At 42.7% G+C, this 17832-nt stretch overlaps 1 protein-coding gene across 1 annotated transcript in view; it reads left to right on the forward strand.

Annotated features, from left to right (window-relative positions):
- TDRD9 (tudor domain containing 9) overlaps positions 1-17832 on the forward strand; it is a 137195-nt gene that overhangs the window by 67941 nt on the left and 51422 nt on the right. Inside the window, exons 8-13 of the mRNA XM_010376950.2 lie at positions 171-274; positions 4904-4968; positions 7686-7740; positions 7882-7966; positions 9107-9164; positions 11936-12040. Coding sequence (XP_010375252.1) covers positions 171-274; positions 4904-4968; positions 7686-7740; positions 7882-7966; positions 9107-9164; positions 11936-12040 — 472 coding nt within the window. The remainder of the gene's footprint in view (positions 1-170; positions 275-4903; positions 4969-7685; positions 7741-7881; positions 7967-9106; positions 9165-11935; positions 12041-17832) is intronic.

Genomic DNA, 17832 nt, shown 5'->3' on the forward strand with positions numbered 1-17832 from the left:
GCTTGGCACACAGCAGGTGTTCAGACATTGCTGCTAATAAAAACCAAGAACTTTTATTTAGAGAGTTTGTTACAGTGTTGTACTAACAGTGAGAGCCACTCCCATCCAACCCCAGTTTTCTTCTGTAATCCTGTTTTGGTATTGCGACTTTTTTCTTTCACTGTTTTTAGCTCTCTCCTCATCTCCTGGAGGAACCGGTGATAACTAAGGATATATATGAAGTTGCTGTCTCTCTCATTCAGATGTTTGATGACTTGGATGTGAAGGAGAATGGGTAAGAGACACTTCAGTTGGTCATGCACTTTAATGTATATGTGATTTAAAAAAGTATTCATTTGGAAACTTTTTAGTGTTTTTATAAGAAGGTTATAACTATAGGTACTTTTTCAGTAGTTACTGTATATATTTTAAAATCAGGTTAGTATTTCAGAATTTTTTAAATTGGAAATTTCTATTTTAAATAATTAAAGCCATGCTGAGTGCAGTTCCCAGCCTGGCAACAGAGCAAGACTCTGTCTCAAAAACAAAAACAAAAACAAACAAAAAACCTGTATATATATCATATGATTGAGCCTTTACAGCACTAATTTTACTACATCTGTCTCCATAGTTTTGCCTTTTCCAGGATGTCATGTAGTTGGAATTATATAGTATGTATCCTTTTCATGTTGCCTTCTTCTACTTAGTAATATGTATTTAGCTCCCTTGATGTCTTTTTATAGCTTAGATAGCTCATTTATTTTTAGTGCCAAATTCCATTGTCTGGATGTACCAGTTTGTTCATTCATCTTCCAGATTTCCTGCTATGCTCTGCTTTAGCTGTGTCCCATTAGTTTCTGTTATGTTGTGTCTTCATTTTCATTCATCTCAGAGTATTTTCTGATTTCCGTTTTGATTTTTTCTTTGGTTTATTGGTTTTTAGGAATGTGGTGTTTAATTTGCACGTATTTGTGAATTTCTCCCTATTTTTCCTGTTATACATTTTGAATTTCATTCTATTGTGGTTGGATAATTATTTCTGTTCTTTTAAATTTATTGAGGTTTGTTGTATGCCTAGCATGTAGACTGTTCTGGAGAATATTATATGTGCACTTGAGAATAATGTCACTCTGTTGTTGTTAGATGGAGTGTTCTATAAATGTCTTTTAGGTGTAGTTAACTTACCGTGCTGTTCAGGTCTTCTACTTCTTGATCTTCTGCCCAGTTGCTCTATATTTTATCGAAAATGAGATAATGATATCCTCAACAGTTGTTACTGAATTGCCTATTTCTTCAATCTTTTCTGTCAGTTTTTGCTTTATGTATTTTGGTTCTCTGTTGCTAGGTGCATATATGTTTATACCTGTTTTATCTTCCTGATTGATTCACCCATTTATCAGTATAAAATGCCCCTCTTATCTCTCATAACACTTAATTTTAAGACCTATTTCGTGTATTAGTATAGCTACTTCACTTTTCTGTAGTTTGCTGTTTGCATGACACATATTTTTTCATTCTTTTACTTTCAATCTACTTAGTGTCTTTCCATTTAAAGTGTATCTTCTGTAGACAACATATTCTGAGTGGGATCATAAATATATATATATATATATATATATATATATATATATATTTGAGATGGAGTCTTGCTCTGTCACCAGGCTGGAGTGCAGTGGTGCGATCTCGGCCCACTGCAGACTCCGCCTCCCGGGTTCAAGCGATTCTCCTGCCTCAGCCTCCCGAGTAGCTGGGACTTCAGGCATGTGCCACCATGCTCAGCTAAGTTTTGTATTTTTGGTAGAGATGGGTTTCACCATGTTGGTCAGAATGGTCTTGATCTCTTGACCTCATGATCCGCCCACCTCAGCCTCCCAAAGTTCTGAGATTACAGGTATGACACCGTGCCCGGCCCTTATTTTTAAAATTAATCTAACAATCTCTGCCTTTTGATTGGGTTGTTTAATCCCTTTACATTTAATTTTGTCACTGATATAGTTGAATTTATGTTGGCCATTTAGCTTTTTGCTTTCTGTGTGTCTCATATTCTTTTTGTTCCTCTGTTTCTCTTTTACTGCTTTCTTTTGCATTTAATACGTATTTTGCAATGTAGCATTTTACTTTTGTTTTTTTTTTGTTTTTTTTTTTTGAGACAAGTTCTCACTATGTTGAGCAGGCTGGGTACATGGAGTGATCATGCCTCACAGCAGCCTTGACCCCCTGGGCTCAATTGATCCTCCCACCTCAGCCTTGTGAGTAGCTGGGACTACAGGTGCTTGCCACCATGCCCTGCTAATTTTTGTATCCGGTTACTTTTAAAATTGCCTAAGGAGAAGGAAGGGGGCAAAATATGTATTTACAGTATCTTTTGTCATTACCTAATTACCTTTACCGGTTCTCTTTCTTTGTTCATGTGGATTTGAAATACTCTCTGGGGTCAGCTGTTTTCAGCACAAAAAACTTCCTTTAGTATTTCTAGTAAGGTGGGTCTGCTGCCAAAAAATAATCTCATTTTTTTGTTTATCTGGGACAGTCTTTTTTTTTTTTTTTTTTTTTTTTTTTTTTTTGAGGCAGAGTTTCGCTCTTTTTGCCCAGGCTGGAGTGCAATGGTGCAATCTCAGCTCACCGCAACCTCTGCCTCCCAGGTTCAAGCGATTCTCCTGCCTCAGCCTCCTGAGTAGCTGGGATTACAGGCATGCGCCACCATGCCTGGCTAATTTTGTATTTTTAGTAGAGATGGGGTTTCTCCTTGTTGGTCAGGCTGGTCTTGAACTCCGGATCTCAGGTGATCCACCTGCCTTGGCCTCCCAAAGTGCTGGGATTACAGGCGTGAGCCACTGCGCCTGGCCAAGGGACAGTCTTTATTTAGTCTTCATTATTGAGAGTTTTACTGAATATAGGAATCTTGATTGACAATTTTTTCTTTGAGGACTTTGAATATGTCATCCCACTGCTTTCTGGCTTCCATTGTTTCTGCTGAGAATTCAGCTGTTAATCTGGTTGGGGTTTTCTTTGTGTGTGGCATGTCATTTTTCTCTTGCTACTTTCAAGATTTCACCTTTTCTTTGAATTTCGTTATGGCTTTTATGACTTCCTGTAGGACTGGCACAATAACTGAGCCTTTAATAGGCATTTCATCTTTCTTTTAAGCCAGTTGCTTTTGGATGCATGGTAATATCATTGAATTTCGTGAGTCCATTGACCACTAAACTGAGTTCCTTGGCAGGAGGCTATGCTGTGCAGGAAGTAATGGAAGCGAGAAAGGCATCTTTAGGTCCATGCATGGGGGTATGACAGAAACTTTAGGTGCAGAGAAGGCAGATCTGAATCCGGAATAGGATCTGTGTCTATTTCCATGAGGGTAAATCAGTATCTCCTTCATGATGGAATCAACCTGTCTTCAGCTGTCTGTACTGGTGCCCCAGGGAATGGTGCCATATTTGGGACTTGGCACTGGCCCTTGCTGTTGTGTGGTTGGCATCCAGTGATGGTAGCAGCCGGATGAGTCTCATCTCAGGAAAGTGCGTGGTGTTGAGTTTGTGTGTAAGCCTTCATCCCTGCTACCCATCCACTCTGTGCATTGTCTAACCCTGGGGGGACTGGAGAAGGAGGCTGGGTCACATCCACAGGCAGGGCCTCCGGCCTGTCTGATGACTGAAAGCCTCCTCCACTGTGGCTGCCTTGTGGGCATTTCTTGGTACCTCTCCATCAGATCTCCTTATTATCAGTCTTGTCATTTCCACATCCCTGCCCAGCTGACCAAGCTATTAGCCTCTGCTTGTTGATTGGGGTGAACCCAACCTCATGGCCATGTCTCCTTCCACCCGAAGTGGTACCACCGGATGGACTGCCTGACCTCTGCTCACTGGGAGGAGCTCCCTTCCTCACTCACTGTGTGTGAGCCTCTCCTCTGGGTAGGGCTGTGATGCAGCAGATGTTCACCTCGGCTGTTGCCAGCATCCCATGCAGGCCCATCTACAAACCAGGCCTGTGTTTTTATGGTGGTGGCTGCTGCCTGAGGTCATACATGTGGCTCACACTCACAGGGAGAGATGGATGAGCAGCAGGAGCAGTGACCATGGACGCTGAGCCGCCTGTGCTGCAGCGACTGGTTTACCCCTCACACCCCTTTCTCCTTCGTAGTGACTGTTCCCAGGCATTGCCTGGATTGCCATTGCATGGCTTTTCCATGGCTCCCTCCTCAGCTCCTGTTACTTCCCCAGAGAGGCCCTTCCCAGCCAGCCCTTCTGAGAGCACTCCATAAGTATGCCTTCCCTTAGCACTGCTTATTGTGTTTCCCCAGGTGTTTCTTTTTGTCTTATTGCTAAACTGAAGGTGCCTTGCCTGTTTTCTTGTTTCTTGTCTGTCTCTCCAATTAGGATGTAAGCTCCAAAGAGCACGGAGCTTGTCTGTCTTGTTACTGCTGTATCCTGACTACACAGAGGAGGGCTTGGCATGTAGGAAGGGCTCACAGGTTTATGGAGGAATGAAAGTTCTAAATTCACACAAAAGTAAATTTATTGACAGTAGCAGGGAGGTGAGTAGATGATTTGAGATTTTGGTCTGTACAAATCCTTTCCAATAGTAGTTTGGACTCCTGAAAGTTTAAATTTTGCTTGTAGTTATTTTAAATGTTTTTTACTTTGAAGTTCTGGATTATAATAACTAAATGTCAAGGAAAACTTCTGCAGATCGTAGGTTTTGATAGGAGAAAGTATTGGGGGTCAAAAAGCTTAAGGTCCCCGGAATGACCGTGGGGCCTTGGATGTTTTCTCATCTCTTTGGGCTTCTGTGTTTTCTTATGTACAATAAAGAACATTACATTGGATGACCTGTAAGAGCCTTTCAGGATTAAAAGCCTGTACTATTAGGATTGTAGAGAAGCAATAGCTGTTATTAGCCTTCATTGATATCACATTTTTAACAGGAACAAGGCCTGCTCGGGTGCCCAGTTTGTGTTGGAGCGAAGCAGTGTGTTGGTGTTTTTGCCAGGTAAGAACGTCATAATTTTGTGACTTGGAATCATAATACTCTGGAGAGAGGCTAAGTTTGTGCCTAACAGAGATTATGAAAGATGGTATTCTCCATAGGACTTTGTTCTTTTTACATTTTGAGTATGTGAACAAATGTAACTTTCAGTTTCGCTTTTTATTATAATCTTTGTATTTCTTTTTTTTTTTTTTTTCCTTTCCTTTCCTTTTCCTTTTTCTAGATAGAGTCTTGCTCTGTTGCCAGGCTGGAGTGCAGTGGCACGATCTCGGCTCACTGCAACCTCCTCCTCCTCAGTTCCAGTGATTCTCCTGCCTCAGCTTCCCGAGTAGCTGGGACTACAGGTGTACACCACCATGCCCGGCTAATTTTTGTATTTTTAGTAGAGATGAGGTTTCATCATGTTGGCCAGGATGGTCTCGATCTCTTGACCTCGTGGTCTGCCCTCTGTGGCCTCCCAAAGTGCTGGGTTTACAGATGTGAGCCACTGTGCCCGGCCAACCCTTGTATTTCTAAAAAGATTTCTTATTAATAAATTATTAAGAGTTCAATTTTTTTTTTTTTTTTTTGAGACAGAGTCTCACTCTGTTGCCCAGGCAGGAGTACAGTGGCACAATCTCGGCTCACTGCAACCTCTGCCTCCTGGGTTCAAGCGATTCTCCTACCTAAGCCTCCCAAGTAGCTGGGATTACAGATGCGCACCACCATGCTTGTCTAGAGTTCAACTTTTTGAAGGCAGTCTTGCCACCTTCAGAATTTCCAGTAAAATATTTGGCTTTGTTAAATTTGCATTTTACATGTATGGTTATAAATGTGAGGTAACTGTCGTTAGTTTGCATTGAAAGCTTATTTAGTAGTAGTAAAACATACTGTTACTGTAATACCATGAGAATCATCAGGGTAATCCTTGAGTTCCCTTCTCAGTGTTTGAGAAAACAGGTTTTTAAAATACCTTTCTGAAAAGATGAATTTATGTTAAATTGTACTTTTTCAAAATTACTTGATTTTTAATTTAAGTGGTATAGCTTGATGAAACATGACAATAATTCAAATATTTTCTGTTGTAAGGTAATATAGAGCATAAACAGATTTGTTCTTACAATAATGGAGAATGAAAAACATGCAATGAAAATAGCTTATTTAATTTTGGAATGCAACGTAATGAGTTGCAAACTTTTGTCATGTTTTGCTTAGGTGATAAGGATTTGTTTACATGCAGGGAACCATTAGCTGACAGTGGGGTGGTGTTGCATTTGCATTGGAGAATATTTATCAAATGACTGCTGTGTGCATAATATTGTATTAAGGGGAAAAACATCACCAAAGTGGAGCCATGTTGATACTAGCTTAAGAATACCTAACATGAGATAAGTACTTTTTATTTTTATTCCATTTGTTTTTTTAGAAAGGGTCTTGCTGTGTTGCCCAGGCTGGAGTGGTGTGACCCTGACTCACTGCAGCCTCTGCCTCCTGGGCTGAAGTGATATTTCTACCTCCCAAGTAGCGGGGACTACAGACGTGTACCCCCAGCCCTGACCAAATTTTTTTTTTTTTGTATATTTTTGTAGAGATAGTGTTTAACTAGGTTGCCCAGGCTAGTCTCGAGCTGCTAGGCTCTAGTGGTCTCCATGAAGTGATCCATCTGCCTCAGCCTCCCAAAGTATTGAGATTGCAGGCGTGAGCCACTGCTCCTGGCTGATAAATACTTTTTACCTGCTAAACATTGCCTGAAGGAAATATTTATAAGTGATATTTTACATTTAGGGTTGCTATCTTTTTAATATATTCATGTGAATTCAAGTTTGATAGATGTTTTTGTGTTAATTGATCTTTTGTGAACAGTTCTATGATAGTTTTCCAGGGCTGCTGTAGCCAAGTGCCACAAACTAAATGGCTTAAAAGAACAGCCATGTATTCTCTCCCGGTTTCGGAGGCTAGATGTTCACAGTCGAGTTGTTAGCAGGGCCATGCTCTTTCTGAGCCTCTTCCTCTTTCCAGCTCCTGGTAGTGGCCATCAGTCCCCAGTGCTCCTTGACCTGTGGCTGCATCACTCCTGTGTCTGTCGTCACATGGCATTCTCTGTTTGTGCCTCTTCCCTTGTATGGACACCACGGCCCAACGCATTCCAGTATAACTTCATCTTAACTAATTACACCTGCAATGACTCTGTTTCCAAATAACACCACATTCCAGATTACTGGAGTTGGGACTTCAGTACATCTTTTTAGGGGACACAGTTCAACCCATAACAGACTCAGATTTGAAAATCAGGGTGGGGCAAAAGTACATGCTAGCTTAGCTTTCAGCAAACAGGACAGAGGCCTGATGGAAATGGTTTAGCACATCCTCATGACCAAAACTTTACAAATGTTATTTTTTTGATTGTAAAGATTTTGCATGCTCATTATAGAAAATTTAGAAAATCTGGGGGTAAAAAAGAAATGCAAAAATTACTCATATAGCTAACACCCACAGGGAGTCACTGCTGTGTAAAGGAAAACTGGAAGAATATGGTTTTTCCCTATATTTTTGAGATACTACTAATCAGTGTCACTGTGTACTTTTACTTGTGTTTCTGGTATATTTAGGCAAAGAGGATAAAAAAGTCAAATGAATTGGTAGGGCCTTCTTTGAAAGATATGCCATTTTAATTTAAAAGTTGGTTTCTAGCAGTAAATACAAAGATGTTTATTTCCCTCCTCCACTTTTTTCTTCCCTAGGTCTGGGTGAAATAAACTATATGCATGAACTTCTCACAAACCTGGTTCATAAAAGGTATGTTGAAAATGATACAGCTGTATTCTTCTAAACCCTTGTGTTGTTTCTGCCTTAAATAATTTTAATTATCTCAGTATTTATTTTTGTATCTCATGTATATCTATTCTTTATGGAGATTTTATTTTAGTAATTTCTTAGGTTGCAGGTCTATCCACTCCATTCAAGTGTGGCTTTAGAAGAACAGAATAATATATTTTTAAGTCCAGTCCCTGGGTACAGAAAGGTAGGAAAACTGGGAAGACAAGTTCTAAGCACTTTAGGTAAATTTTCCTTAGAGACTCTACTCATGAAAAATATTTTCTGGGTGTCGTGGCTCATGCTGGTGTTTCCAGCACTGTGGGAGGCTGAGGCGGGTGAATCGTTTGAGCTCAGGTGTTTGAGACCAGCCTGGTAGCATGGCGAAACCCCATCTCTACAAAAAATATAAAAATTACCTGAGTGCAGTGACACACACCTGTGGTCCCAGCTACTTGGGAGGCTGAGGTAGGAGGCTTGTGCCTGGCTGGTGGAGGCTGCAGTGAGCTGAGATCACACAAGTGCACTCCAGCCTGGGGGACAGAACAAGACTCTGTCTCAAAAAAAAAAAAAAAAAAAAAAAAAAAAAAAAAATTCACATTTCAGCAATGTGTTCTATTAGTGGTTAGTCACTTAAACAAGTATTTGCCTGACGAGCCAGGTATGTTGTTTAGTTTTGTGTTTTATTTTGTAAATCAGTTTGCTAAAAAGCTAAGATTTTTTATTTTCTCAATTCAGGAATTCTGATGCCTTTTAATTCTTCTTTAGCATTTCTCTAACTTTGGGACTGTTCTGGTGTCCCTGAAACCATTCTGGTGACTGGTTAGAAGCCATATTCTAGGTCCTGCTTCAGGAGGATTTCTTTATCTCAGATAATGTGTGAATGATGGAGTTGTTTTAACTAGACCCTTCTAGAGCTGCTTGAGGTGATCAGGGGGCCTGAACTGGCAACCTCGCCCCTGGATTGCTTTGGAATCCCTAGGAGCAGCCTTGAGTGGTATTCTAGGGCAACTACAAGCTACAGCCCTTCTTCTAGAAACCTGGTTGTACCCCTGGGCGATTCCAAGACCCCTCTCCACCCCACCAAAGCTACCACCCCAGAAGTCAGGAACAGCTCCCTTTGCCTGTATCTAAGCCCTTGCTGTGTTGTATGTGGCTGGTTTTCCATTCACCAGGGGCTTCTTGATCAATTGTGGTGTCTATAAAATAGAAAAATGGCTAATTTTGAAATCTGAGTTCAGTATTTACATTCAGAAGCTTTAAAATAATTTTTGCATTTTCGTAAACTTTGCCTAATGATGTCCAGAATATAGTAGGAATGTCAGCTTTTTTCTTTGATGTTTAACAGATTATTCTGTCCACCAATATTGCAGAGAGTTCTGTCACAGTTCCAGATGTTAAATATGGTAAGATACTTACCTGTTTACCTCCCGGCATTAGCTGTAGTGCCATATTTATTGGCTTATTCACCTCACTCAGGAATTGTTCTTCTCTTCCTCCCCATCTCGCCCTGTTTTGGAAGATGGAATTGAGAAAAGTAGGTTTACGTAGTTTCTCCCATACTCTTAGTTCACCACCTCCTCCTCTGAGTGCAGCATTTCATGCTTTAGGGCAAGCTGGCTAGTAGGAAGTGTTTGGGGTATTCCCACTGGGCCTTGTGGGAAACAACTTTGGGGCTGTCAGGTGGAGTTCTGTGACTGGAGGGAGGCAGATGTGGGGAGGGACTTAGGCCATCTAAGTTCTGAAGGTTGCTTGGCGGGACACCCTGTCAACTCTGGAGCAGGCCGCTTTGTCATCCCATTTTCTGTATCTGTGTCTTGTTACTTTGTGAGATTGCTTCATCAATGAGTTTTCTAAATTCATTAATTTATATTTGAGAACCTACCACATGTGCCAGGCACTGTTTTCAATGCTGGCAGTACAGTGGTGAATAAGACAAAGTCCAGTCCTCATGACTGCTGCGTTCTGGTGGGAGAGAGAGAGACGCTTAGCGGGTAAAAAGGTCTTTATAATTTCAGGTACAGGTCAATGTTGTGTAGGAAAATAAATCAGGGGAAGAGGTTACAGTTACTGGGAAAAAATGATCTTTCAGATAGGATGATGTGGAATTACCTCTTTGAGGAAGTGACATTTTAATAGAGGCCTGAATTAAATGAGGAGCGAGCCATGCGGAAAGGTGGCTGGGGTGTGGGGAACAGGTTTGAGGAGCAGCACACGACCAGTGTGGCTGGAATGGGTAAACCAGGGCAGATGATAATGAGCGGGTGTTTTGTCTCTGTACCGGGGAAATAGCAGTAAGCAAAATAGACAAAAGCCTTTGTTCTTGTGACACTTTCAGGGGTGGGTGGATAAATACAGATATGTAGTAAGTTACATGATAGTGAGTATATGAAGAAAAAAGAGGGAGTTATTGGGTAGGGAGTGTTAGGGAAGCACCATTGAGATTGTAGCTGGAGTGACCAGGGAATGTGACAAGTCACATGCTGAAGGAGGTTAGGGAGGGAGTCAGGTCCATACCTGGCAAAAGAGTGTTTAGAGTAGGAGAAAGCAAGAGTGTGCTTGATGGTTGTGAAACAGCACCATCAAGCAAGGAGGCCAGGGCAGCTGGACCAGTGTGAACAAAGGGGAAAGGAGCCTGAAGAGAGGCCTGGGGGTAGCAGGGCCCGTAGGGCCTGGTGCATCCTTTGCTGTGCTGGGCAAGATGGAGAATCCTTGGTGAGTTTTGAAAACAGAAATGATATAACCTGAAGTTCACTTAACAGGATTTCTCTGGGAATAGACTAGAATGAGGCAAAGGAGATAAAAGGAAGAGAGTTAGGAGGGTATCCCAAGAATCTAGGCAAGAATCGGTGGTGTTTAGAATAGGACAGTAGCGATAGGGGACAGGAGGTACGGGCAGATCCCAGGGAGATTCTGAAGGCAGAGCTGGTGAGGATGTGCTGAGGTGTCTGATGGAGAAATTGTGAGAGACACGTTTGGTCGGCCCTCTAGACGTGTGGCCTGAGAGACTGGAAGGATGGAGGCTCCTGTGAGATGGTGAAGGCTGTGGAAGGAGCAGGGTGGGGTAGGTGAGGAGCTGAGATTTGGGCTGAGACATGTGCTAGATGTTCAGGTGGAGGTGTCGTGGAAGCAGCTGGCTGTGTGAGCTTGGAGACCAGGGCCAGGGAGCAGCTGGCGGGGGCGTCAGCCGGTGACTGGCGTTGGAAGGCAGGAACCTGGCCAAACTCTTCTGGGAGTGCACAGAGGGAGGGTGGCCCCAGTGTTTAAAGGTGGGCAATAAGAGCAGAGGGGCCTCCAGAGCAGTGGGAAGAAAGCCAGTGAGCACAGGGGCCTAGACACCCAGTAGGAAAGGGTCTTGAGGGGATGGAGTGGAGGAGTGCATCAGATGCTCATGGCAGATCAAGGAGAACCTCCCACCGGGGCTGTTGTCAGTGACCTTGACAAGAGCAGCTTTGGTGGAAGCAAGCGTCTGCTTGGAATGTGCTCAAGAAAGAATGGGAAGAAATGAATCAAGAACCGGTGGCGGCAGACCACACTCCACAGGTGTTTTGCTGTAGGGGAGCAGAGGAAATGGGGCAGTAAGTCAAGGGGTGGCCCAGGGGAGTGAGTGTTGCTGATGGGAGATCCCCAGTGCTTTGGCTGTGTGAGGGGGAAAGGTGGAGTGGAGGGGAGGAGGCAGGCCACGGATGAGGATACTAAAGCGCAGAGACACTCGGCGGCTTATCCAGCCAGGCACACCGACGTGTACAGATGCACAGACACACACACCCATCCAGACAGACATACACATACCCGGACACCCAGATCCACCCACAGGCACACGCAGATGCGGGATTTGAATTCTGGCAGTCCCTTGCATCAGCTGCTCGTCTGTACTGCTGTTGTAATGATGCTCTTTTGGAGAATGTTACTCTTTCGGGTGCAGTCCAGGTAGGCCTTCTTATGACACGTTGGGTCTTTACACCCAGAGACTCCCAGTACTCAGCAAGAAAGGATGTGACCACCAACTCCCCGTCCTGGGCAGAAGGAGTGGTCAGTGCGTGGCAAATATTTCTGCCTGTTCACTAATTCTTAAGGCTGCATGCTTCAAATGGTTTTATCACTATGCATTGTGATTTATTATGCAATGATCTCTTATTAGCATGGTGTTTATAGTTCTTTTCTTTTTAAATGGCAGTTATAGATTTTTGTTTGACTAGAACTTTGGTCTGTGATGAAGATACAAATTATCAGAGTCTGCGATTGAGTTGGGCCTCTAAAACCAGCTGTAATCAGAGAAAAGGTAAGACATTTGTGTTAAAGCACAGTAATGAGTCAGTGGTGACACAGCGGCACATTCAGGTGGTTTTTTTTTTTTTTTTTTTTTTTTCCTGAGATGGAGTCTCGCTCTGTCGCCCAGGCTGGAGTGCAGTGGCACGATCTCGACTCACTGCAAGCTCTGCCTCCTGGTTCTCACCATTCTCCTGCCTCAGCCTCCCGAGTAGCAGGGACTACAGGCACCTGCGACCATGCCCGGCTAATTTTTTGTATTCTTTTGGTAGAGACAGGGTTTCACCGTGTTAGCCAGGATGGTCTTGATTTACTGACGTCGTGATCCGCCCGCCTCGGCCTCCCAAAGTGCTGGGATTACAAGGGTGAGCCACCGCGCCCAGCCATTCAGATGCTTTTCTAAAAAATTCATGTTTTGCACTTTTTACTCAGATATTTCCTTTCTTGGAACCAGTTTTAAGTTTTTAGCAATGGCTTCTCATATTGTCAGAGTGTCCATTTAAATCCATGCTTCTCCTCTGTTCTAATGTATGAGGTCTTTGTACAAACTGGATAAACCCTATCATCCTGACACTGTTTTTTTCCTAAAGTGAAATTAAAAAATTATTGGTGAAGAATTATGGAAGCCAAGTGGATCACTTCAGTAATTTTTGATCATCTGATTTGTGTTTCACTTTGATCTTCCTAGGGTTAGTTTTCCTAAAGTGGTTCCACAGAGAGTTCCGGATTTGCTGCATCAGCCACATGTATCACTGGGCAGAGATGAGGGTGTGAGGTCACTTTTGGAGTCTTGGGATGCTTCGACCACAGTGGAGGTGTATTCATGACATACCTGGGACAGGTTGTTAAGATCACCTGTGGCAAGAACTGATTTTACAGAACAGCGTTCTCAGTGCAGACTGAGAAGTGGCTTATTTTTTTATTTTTAGAGAACTTTTTGAGAAGGGTAGATAAAAGACCATTTCAAGGATACTAAAATACTAAATACACCCCTCAAATAATAAAGGCAACATTGATTTAATATTTACCATACGCCAGACATTCTTCTAAGTGTTTATTAACTCATTTAATCTTCTTAACAACCCTGTGAGGTAAGTACATACATAGTGTGTTAATTAAGATTCCCATTTCTTAGTGAAGCAGCTGAGAGGCACGGAAATAGTAACTTGCTCAAGATTATAGTAGGAAGTGGTGGGAATGAGGTTTGAACTCAGAAATCTGACTTTGGTCTACATTCTTAACCTTTTCGTTGTATCACCTCTCCTGAAATGACTTGCCCAGAGAGGGGTTAAGAGAATGACTAAGCAGCCGCTAAAATAGGGTCGCAGAGGCCAGGCGCGGTGGCTCACACCTGTAATCCCAGCACTTTGGGAGGCCAAGGTGGGTAGATTGCCTGAGCTTAGGAGTTCCAGACCAGCCTGGACAACATGGCAAAACTCTGTGTCTACCAAAAACACAAAAAATTAGCTGGGCATGGTGGCACATACCTGTGGTCCCAGCTACTCGGGAGGGTGAAGTGGGAGGATCACTTGAGCCTGGGAGGTGGAGGTTGAAGTGAGCCAAGATCACACACACTGCACTCCAGCCTGGGTGACAGAGTGAGAGCCCTATCTCAAAAAAAAAAAAAAAAAAAAAAAAAAAAGTCACAGAGGTTCTCATCACTTTGGAAAAACCTTATGTATTATTATAAGGTTAAGAGAAAAAAGGCTATTAAATTGTAGTCACCTCACTAGGTTTAACCTCCTTCCCCCTCAAACTTCCCAAAAAACTATGCTTAAAAAATGACTAGAAATAGCTGGGTGCGGTGGCTTGCACCTGTAATCCCAGCACTTTGGGAGGCTGAGGCTGGTGGATCATTTGAGGTCAGGAGTTTGAGACCAGTCCGGCCAACATGGTGAAACCCTGTCTCTATTACAAATATAATAATTAGCTGAGTGTGGTGGCACGCACCTGTAATCCCAACTACTTGGGAGGCTGAAGTCTGAGAATTGCTTGAACCTGGCAGGTGGAGGTTGCAGTGAGCCTAGATCACGCCACTGCACTCCAGCCTGGGCAACAGAGCAAGACTCTGTCTCAAAACAAAAAACCCTCAACAAAAAATGACTAGAAATAAATATACAAAAATGTTAAAAGTGATTATCTTTGGGTTAGTCTTGGGATTATAGGAGTTTTGCCTACCTTTTTGTATATTCAAAATTTCTATAATTAGATATTTATTACAAAATTTCTTCCTTTACAGGATATTGCAAAAATAGTACATAGAATCCTTTGAATCCTTCTCTTACCTTCTCCTGGAGTGGGACATTTGTATAAGTACAGTCAACCAGGAAATTGACGTAGTGTGACACTGTTAGACCATACACCTTGTTTCACAGTTTTCCTTGTACCGTGTGTATGATTCTCTGCAGTTTGATCCTGTGTGTAAGTTTGTGTAACCACTACTGTGATCAGAACACAGAACTGTCCTGTCCCACTGCTATGCAGGGGTGGCCCTGTGCTGCCCCCTTGCAGCCATACCTGCCCCTAATACTCTGCCTGCCAACTGGTGACCCATCTTCATCTCTGCAGCTTTGTCATTTCCGGGATGTTAGATAAATGGAATCACACAGTACGTGACCTTTTGAAATTGTCTTTTTCCAAGACTTACCATAGTGTTCTTAGGAGCCATCTAAGCCAATACAAGCTGCATGCCTGTATCAGTGGCTCATTCCTTTTTATTACTAAGTAGTATTCCACTGAACATTTACCTGGTTAAGGACATTTGAGGTTTTTCCAATTCTTGCCGTGTGAATAAAACGGCAGGTGAATATTCATGTACGGGTTTTTGTGTGACCATAAGTTTTCATTCCTCTGGTATAAAAACCCAAGAATATAATTACTGGGTCATGTGGTAAATCTATGTTTAGTTTCTTTTGTTTTGTTTTGAGATGGAGTCTCAGATGGAGTCTCACTCTGTCGCCGGGCTGGAGTGCAGTGGCGTGATCTCAGCTCACTGCAACCTTCACCTTCCGGGTTCAAGCAATTATCCTGCCTCAGCCTCCCTAGTAGCTGGGACTACAGGCGTGCCCCACCATGCCCAGCTAATTTTTGTATTTTTAGTAGAGACAGGGTTTCACCATGTTGGCCAGGCTGGTCTCTAACTCTTGACCTCATGATCCTCCTGTCTTGGCCTCCCAAAGTGCTGGGATTACAGGCATGAGCCACTGTGCCCAGCCTATGTTTAGTTTTATAAGGCACTACTCTTTCCATGGTGGCTGTGTCATTTTACATTCCATGAGCAATGTGTGAGATCTATTTTTTCCATATTCTTGCCAGCACCACTGTTAAAAGAAAAATTTTGGCCAGACACGGTGGCTCATGCCTATAATCCCAGCACTTTGGGAGGATGAGATGGGCAGATTGCATGAGCCCAGGAGTTTGAGATCAGCTTGGGCAACGTGGCAAAACCCTATCTCTATAAAAAATACAAAAATTAGCCAACCATGACGGCATGTGCCTATACTCCCAGCTACTCAGTTGGGTAAGGTGGGAGGATGGATTGAGCCTGGGAAATCGATGCAGTTGAGCCATGATTGCGCCACTGCACTCCAACCTGTGTGACAGTGAGATGCTGTTCTGAAAAAAAAAAAAAAAAGAAAAAAATTTTAGACAAATTAAACTTAACAGAGTTTTAAAGAACATTTTGCAAATGGGTCTACCTCTGAACTGGAAGAGGTTTAGAGAGACTCTGGTACTGTTGCATGGTCAAGGAAGATTTATGAACAGAAAAAGGAAAGTGATGTGTAGAGAACAGAAATGAGTTACAGAAATGGCCAGACTGACTACAGCTGGGCATTGGTCATCTTTGAATGTGGTTTGAGCAGTTGGTTGCCTTTGATTGGCTGAAACCCGGTGATTGGCATAAGAGTGGGTTATAGTCTGTTTGCATATGTAGTTAGGTTATAGTTTACTATGTGCAGAGAGACTTTTAGGCTGAACTTAAAATATGTAAGGAGGCATCTTTAGGCTAAACTTTTTTCTTTTTTTCTTTCTTTTTTTTTTTTTTTTGAGACGGAGTCTTGCTCTGTTGCCAGGCTGGAGTGCAGTGGCACGATCTTGGCTTACTGCAAGCTCTGCCTCCCGGGTTCATGCCATTCTCCTGCCTCAGCCTCCCGAGTAGCTGGGACTTCAGGTGCCCGCCACCACGCCTGGCTAATTTTTTGTATTTTTAGTAGAGACGGGGTTTCACTGTGTTAGCCAGGATGGTCTTGATCTCCTGACCTCATGATCTGTCCACCTTGGCCTCCCAAAGTGCTGGGATTACAGATGTGAGCCACTGCGCCCGGCCAGCATCTGTCTGCTTTTAAAATTTTTAGTTTGATTATTTTGCATTTAGTATGAGTGACTTTATTTTGGATTAGCCTGGTATGTTGGAGCCTAGTGTATGAGTTTAGTCCAAAACAATAGTCTCTCATCATTTTGTTTAACAATTTCCTCCTTTTGGTCAGATTTTGACTTAGGTGAGAGTGTGACCAAAACTTAGGGCTTTAGTGTCACTCTCAGTTATTGTCATTTTGGGTTTTTAGTCTTGACATGTTATTTATGGGCTATGGTTTTTTCATGATGACACTTTTTTTTGAGCTTTTGTTGTTTTAAGTGAAGAAGAGACTGACGTTTTTATGTATTCATTTTTGAGACAAGTTCTTGCTCTGTCACTCAGGCTGGAGTACAGTGGCATGATCATGGCTCACTGCAGCCTCAAGCTCCCAAGCTCAAGCAATCCTCCCACCTCAGCCTCCCGAGTGGCTGAGACTACAAGTGTGTGCCACCACACCCAGCTAATTTTTTATTTTTTTGTGGAGACAGGGATCTCACTATGTTGCCCAGGCTGGATCTCACTATGCTGCCCAGGCTAGTTCTAACTATGTTGCCCAGGCTGGATCTCACTATGTTGCCCAGGCTGGACTCAAGTGATCCTCCTACCTCAGCCTCCCAAAGTGCTGGGATTATAGTTACGAGCCACCACACTCAGCCAACATTTTGTAGATGGCTGTATGTAAACATTTAAAACTTTTGAGAGAATACAGTGTACCAGGGAGACTACTATTATGACTGTTAGGAGGATAATACCAAAAGTTTGGAATATGTTCTTTAGCCAGGGTTTCCATGAACCATACCAATGAAAATCAAATAGATCAAAGAATGAGTCAGATAAAGAGGCTTGCTTTTAACCAAGCAGTCCCTTTATCTTTATCTTGAGTCTTTTTTTTTTTTTTTTTTTGAGATGGAGTTTTGCTCTTGTTGCCCAGGCTGGAGTGCAATGGCGCGATCTTGGCTCACTGCAATCTCTGACTCCCGGGTTCAAGTGACTCTCCTGCCTCAGCCTCCTGAGTAGCTGGGATTACAGGCGCATGCCACCATGCCCGGCTAATTTTTTGTATTTTTAGTAGAGATAGGATTTCACTATGTTGGCAAGGCTCGTCTCGAACTCCTGACCTCAGGCGATCCACCTGCCTCAGCCTCCCAAAGTGCTGGGATTATAGGCATGAGCCACCGTGCCCGGCCTAACTGATTCTTTATAATACCTGATGTGTTTATGTATGTATAATAAGTAGTGTCAGCAACTTTTTTTTCCCAATCTAACCAGTAAGTAATCTAGAGAAATTTTATTACCTAGCACAACTTTAGCGAGAGAATTTAAAAAAGTCTGTTGTGTAATCATAGGCTTTGTAGTAGAATCTATTCTAGAGCCTATTAGGAGTGATACATTTTTAATTATTGTCTTATTTACTCTAAACCATGGGAAAAGAGACCTAACAAATGACG

This window comes from Rhinopithecus roxellana, chromosome 5 (assembly GCF_007565055.1).
Source record: "Rhinopithecus roxellana isolate Shanxi Qingling chromosome 5, ASM756505v1, whole genome shotgun sequence".
NCBI lineage: Eukaryota > Metazoa > Chordata > Mammalia > Primates > Cercopithecidae > Rhinopithecus > Rhinopithecus roxellana.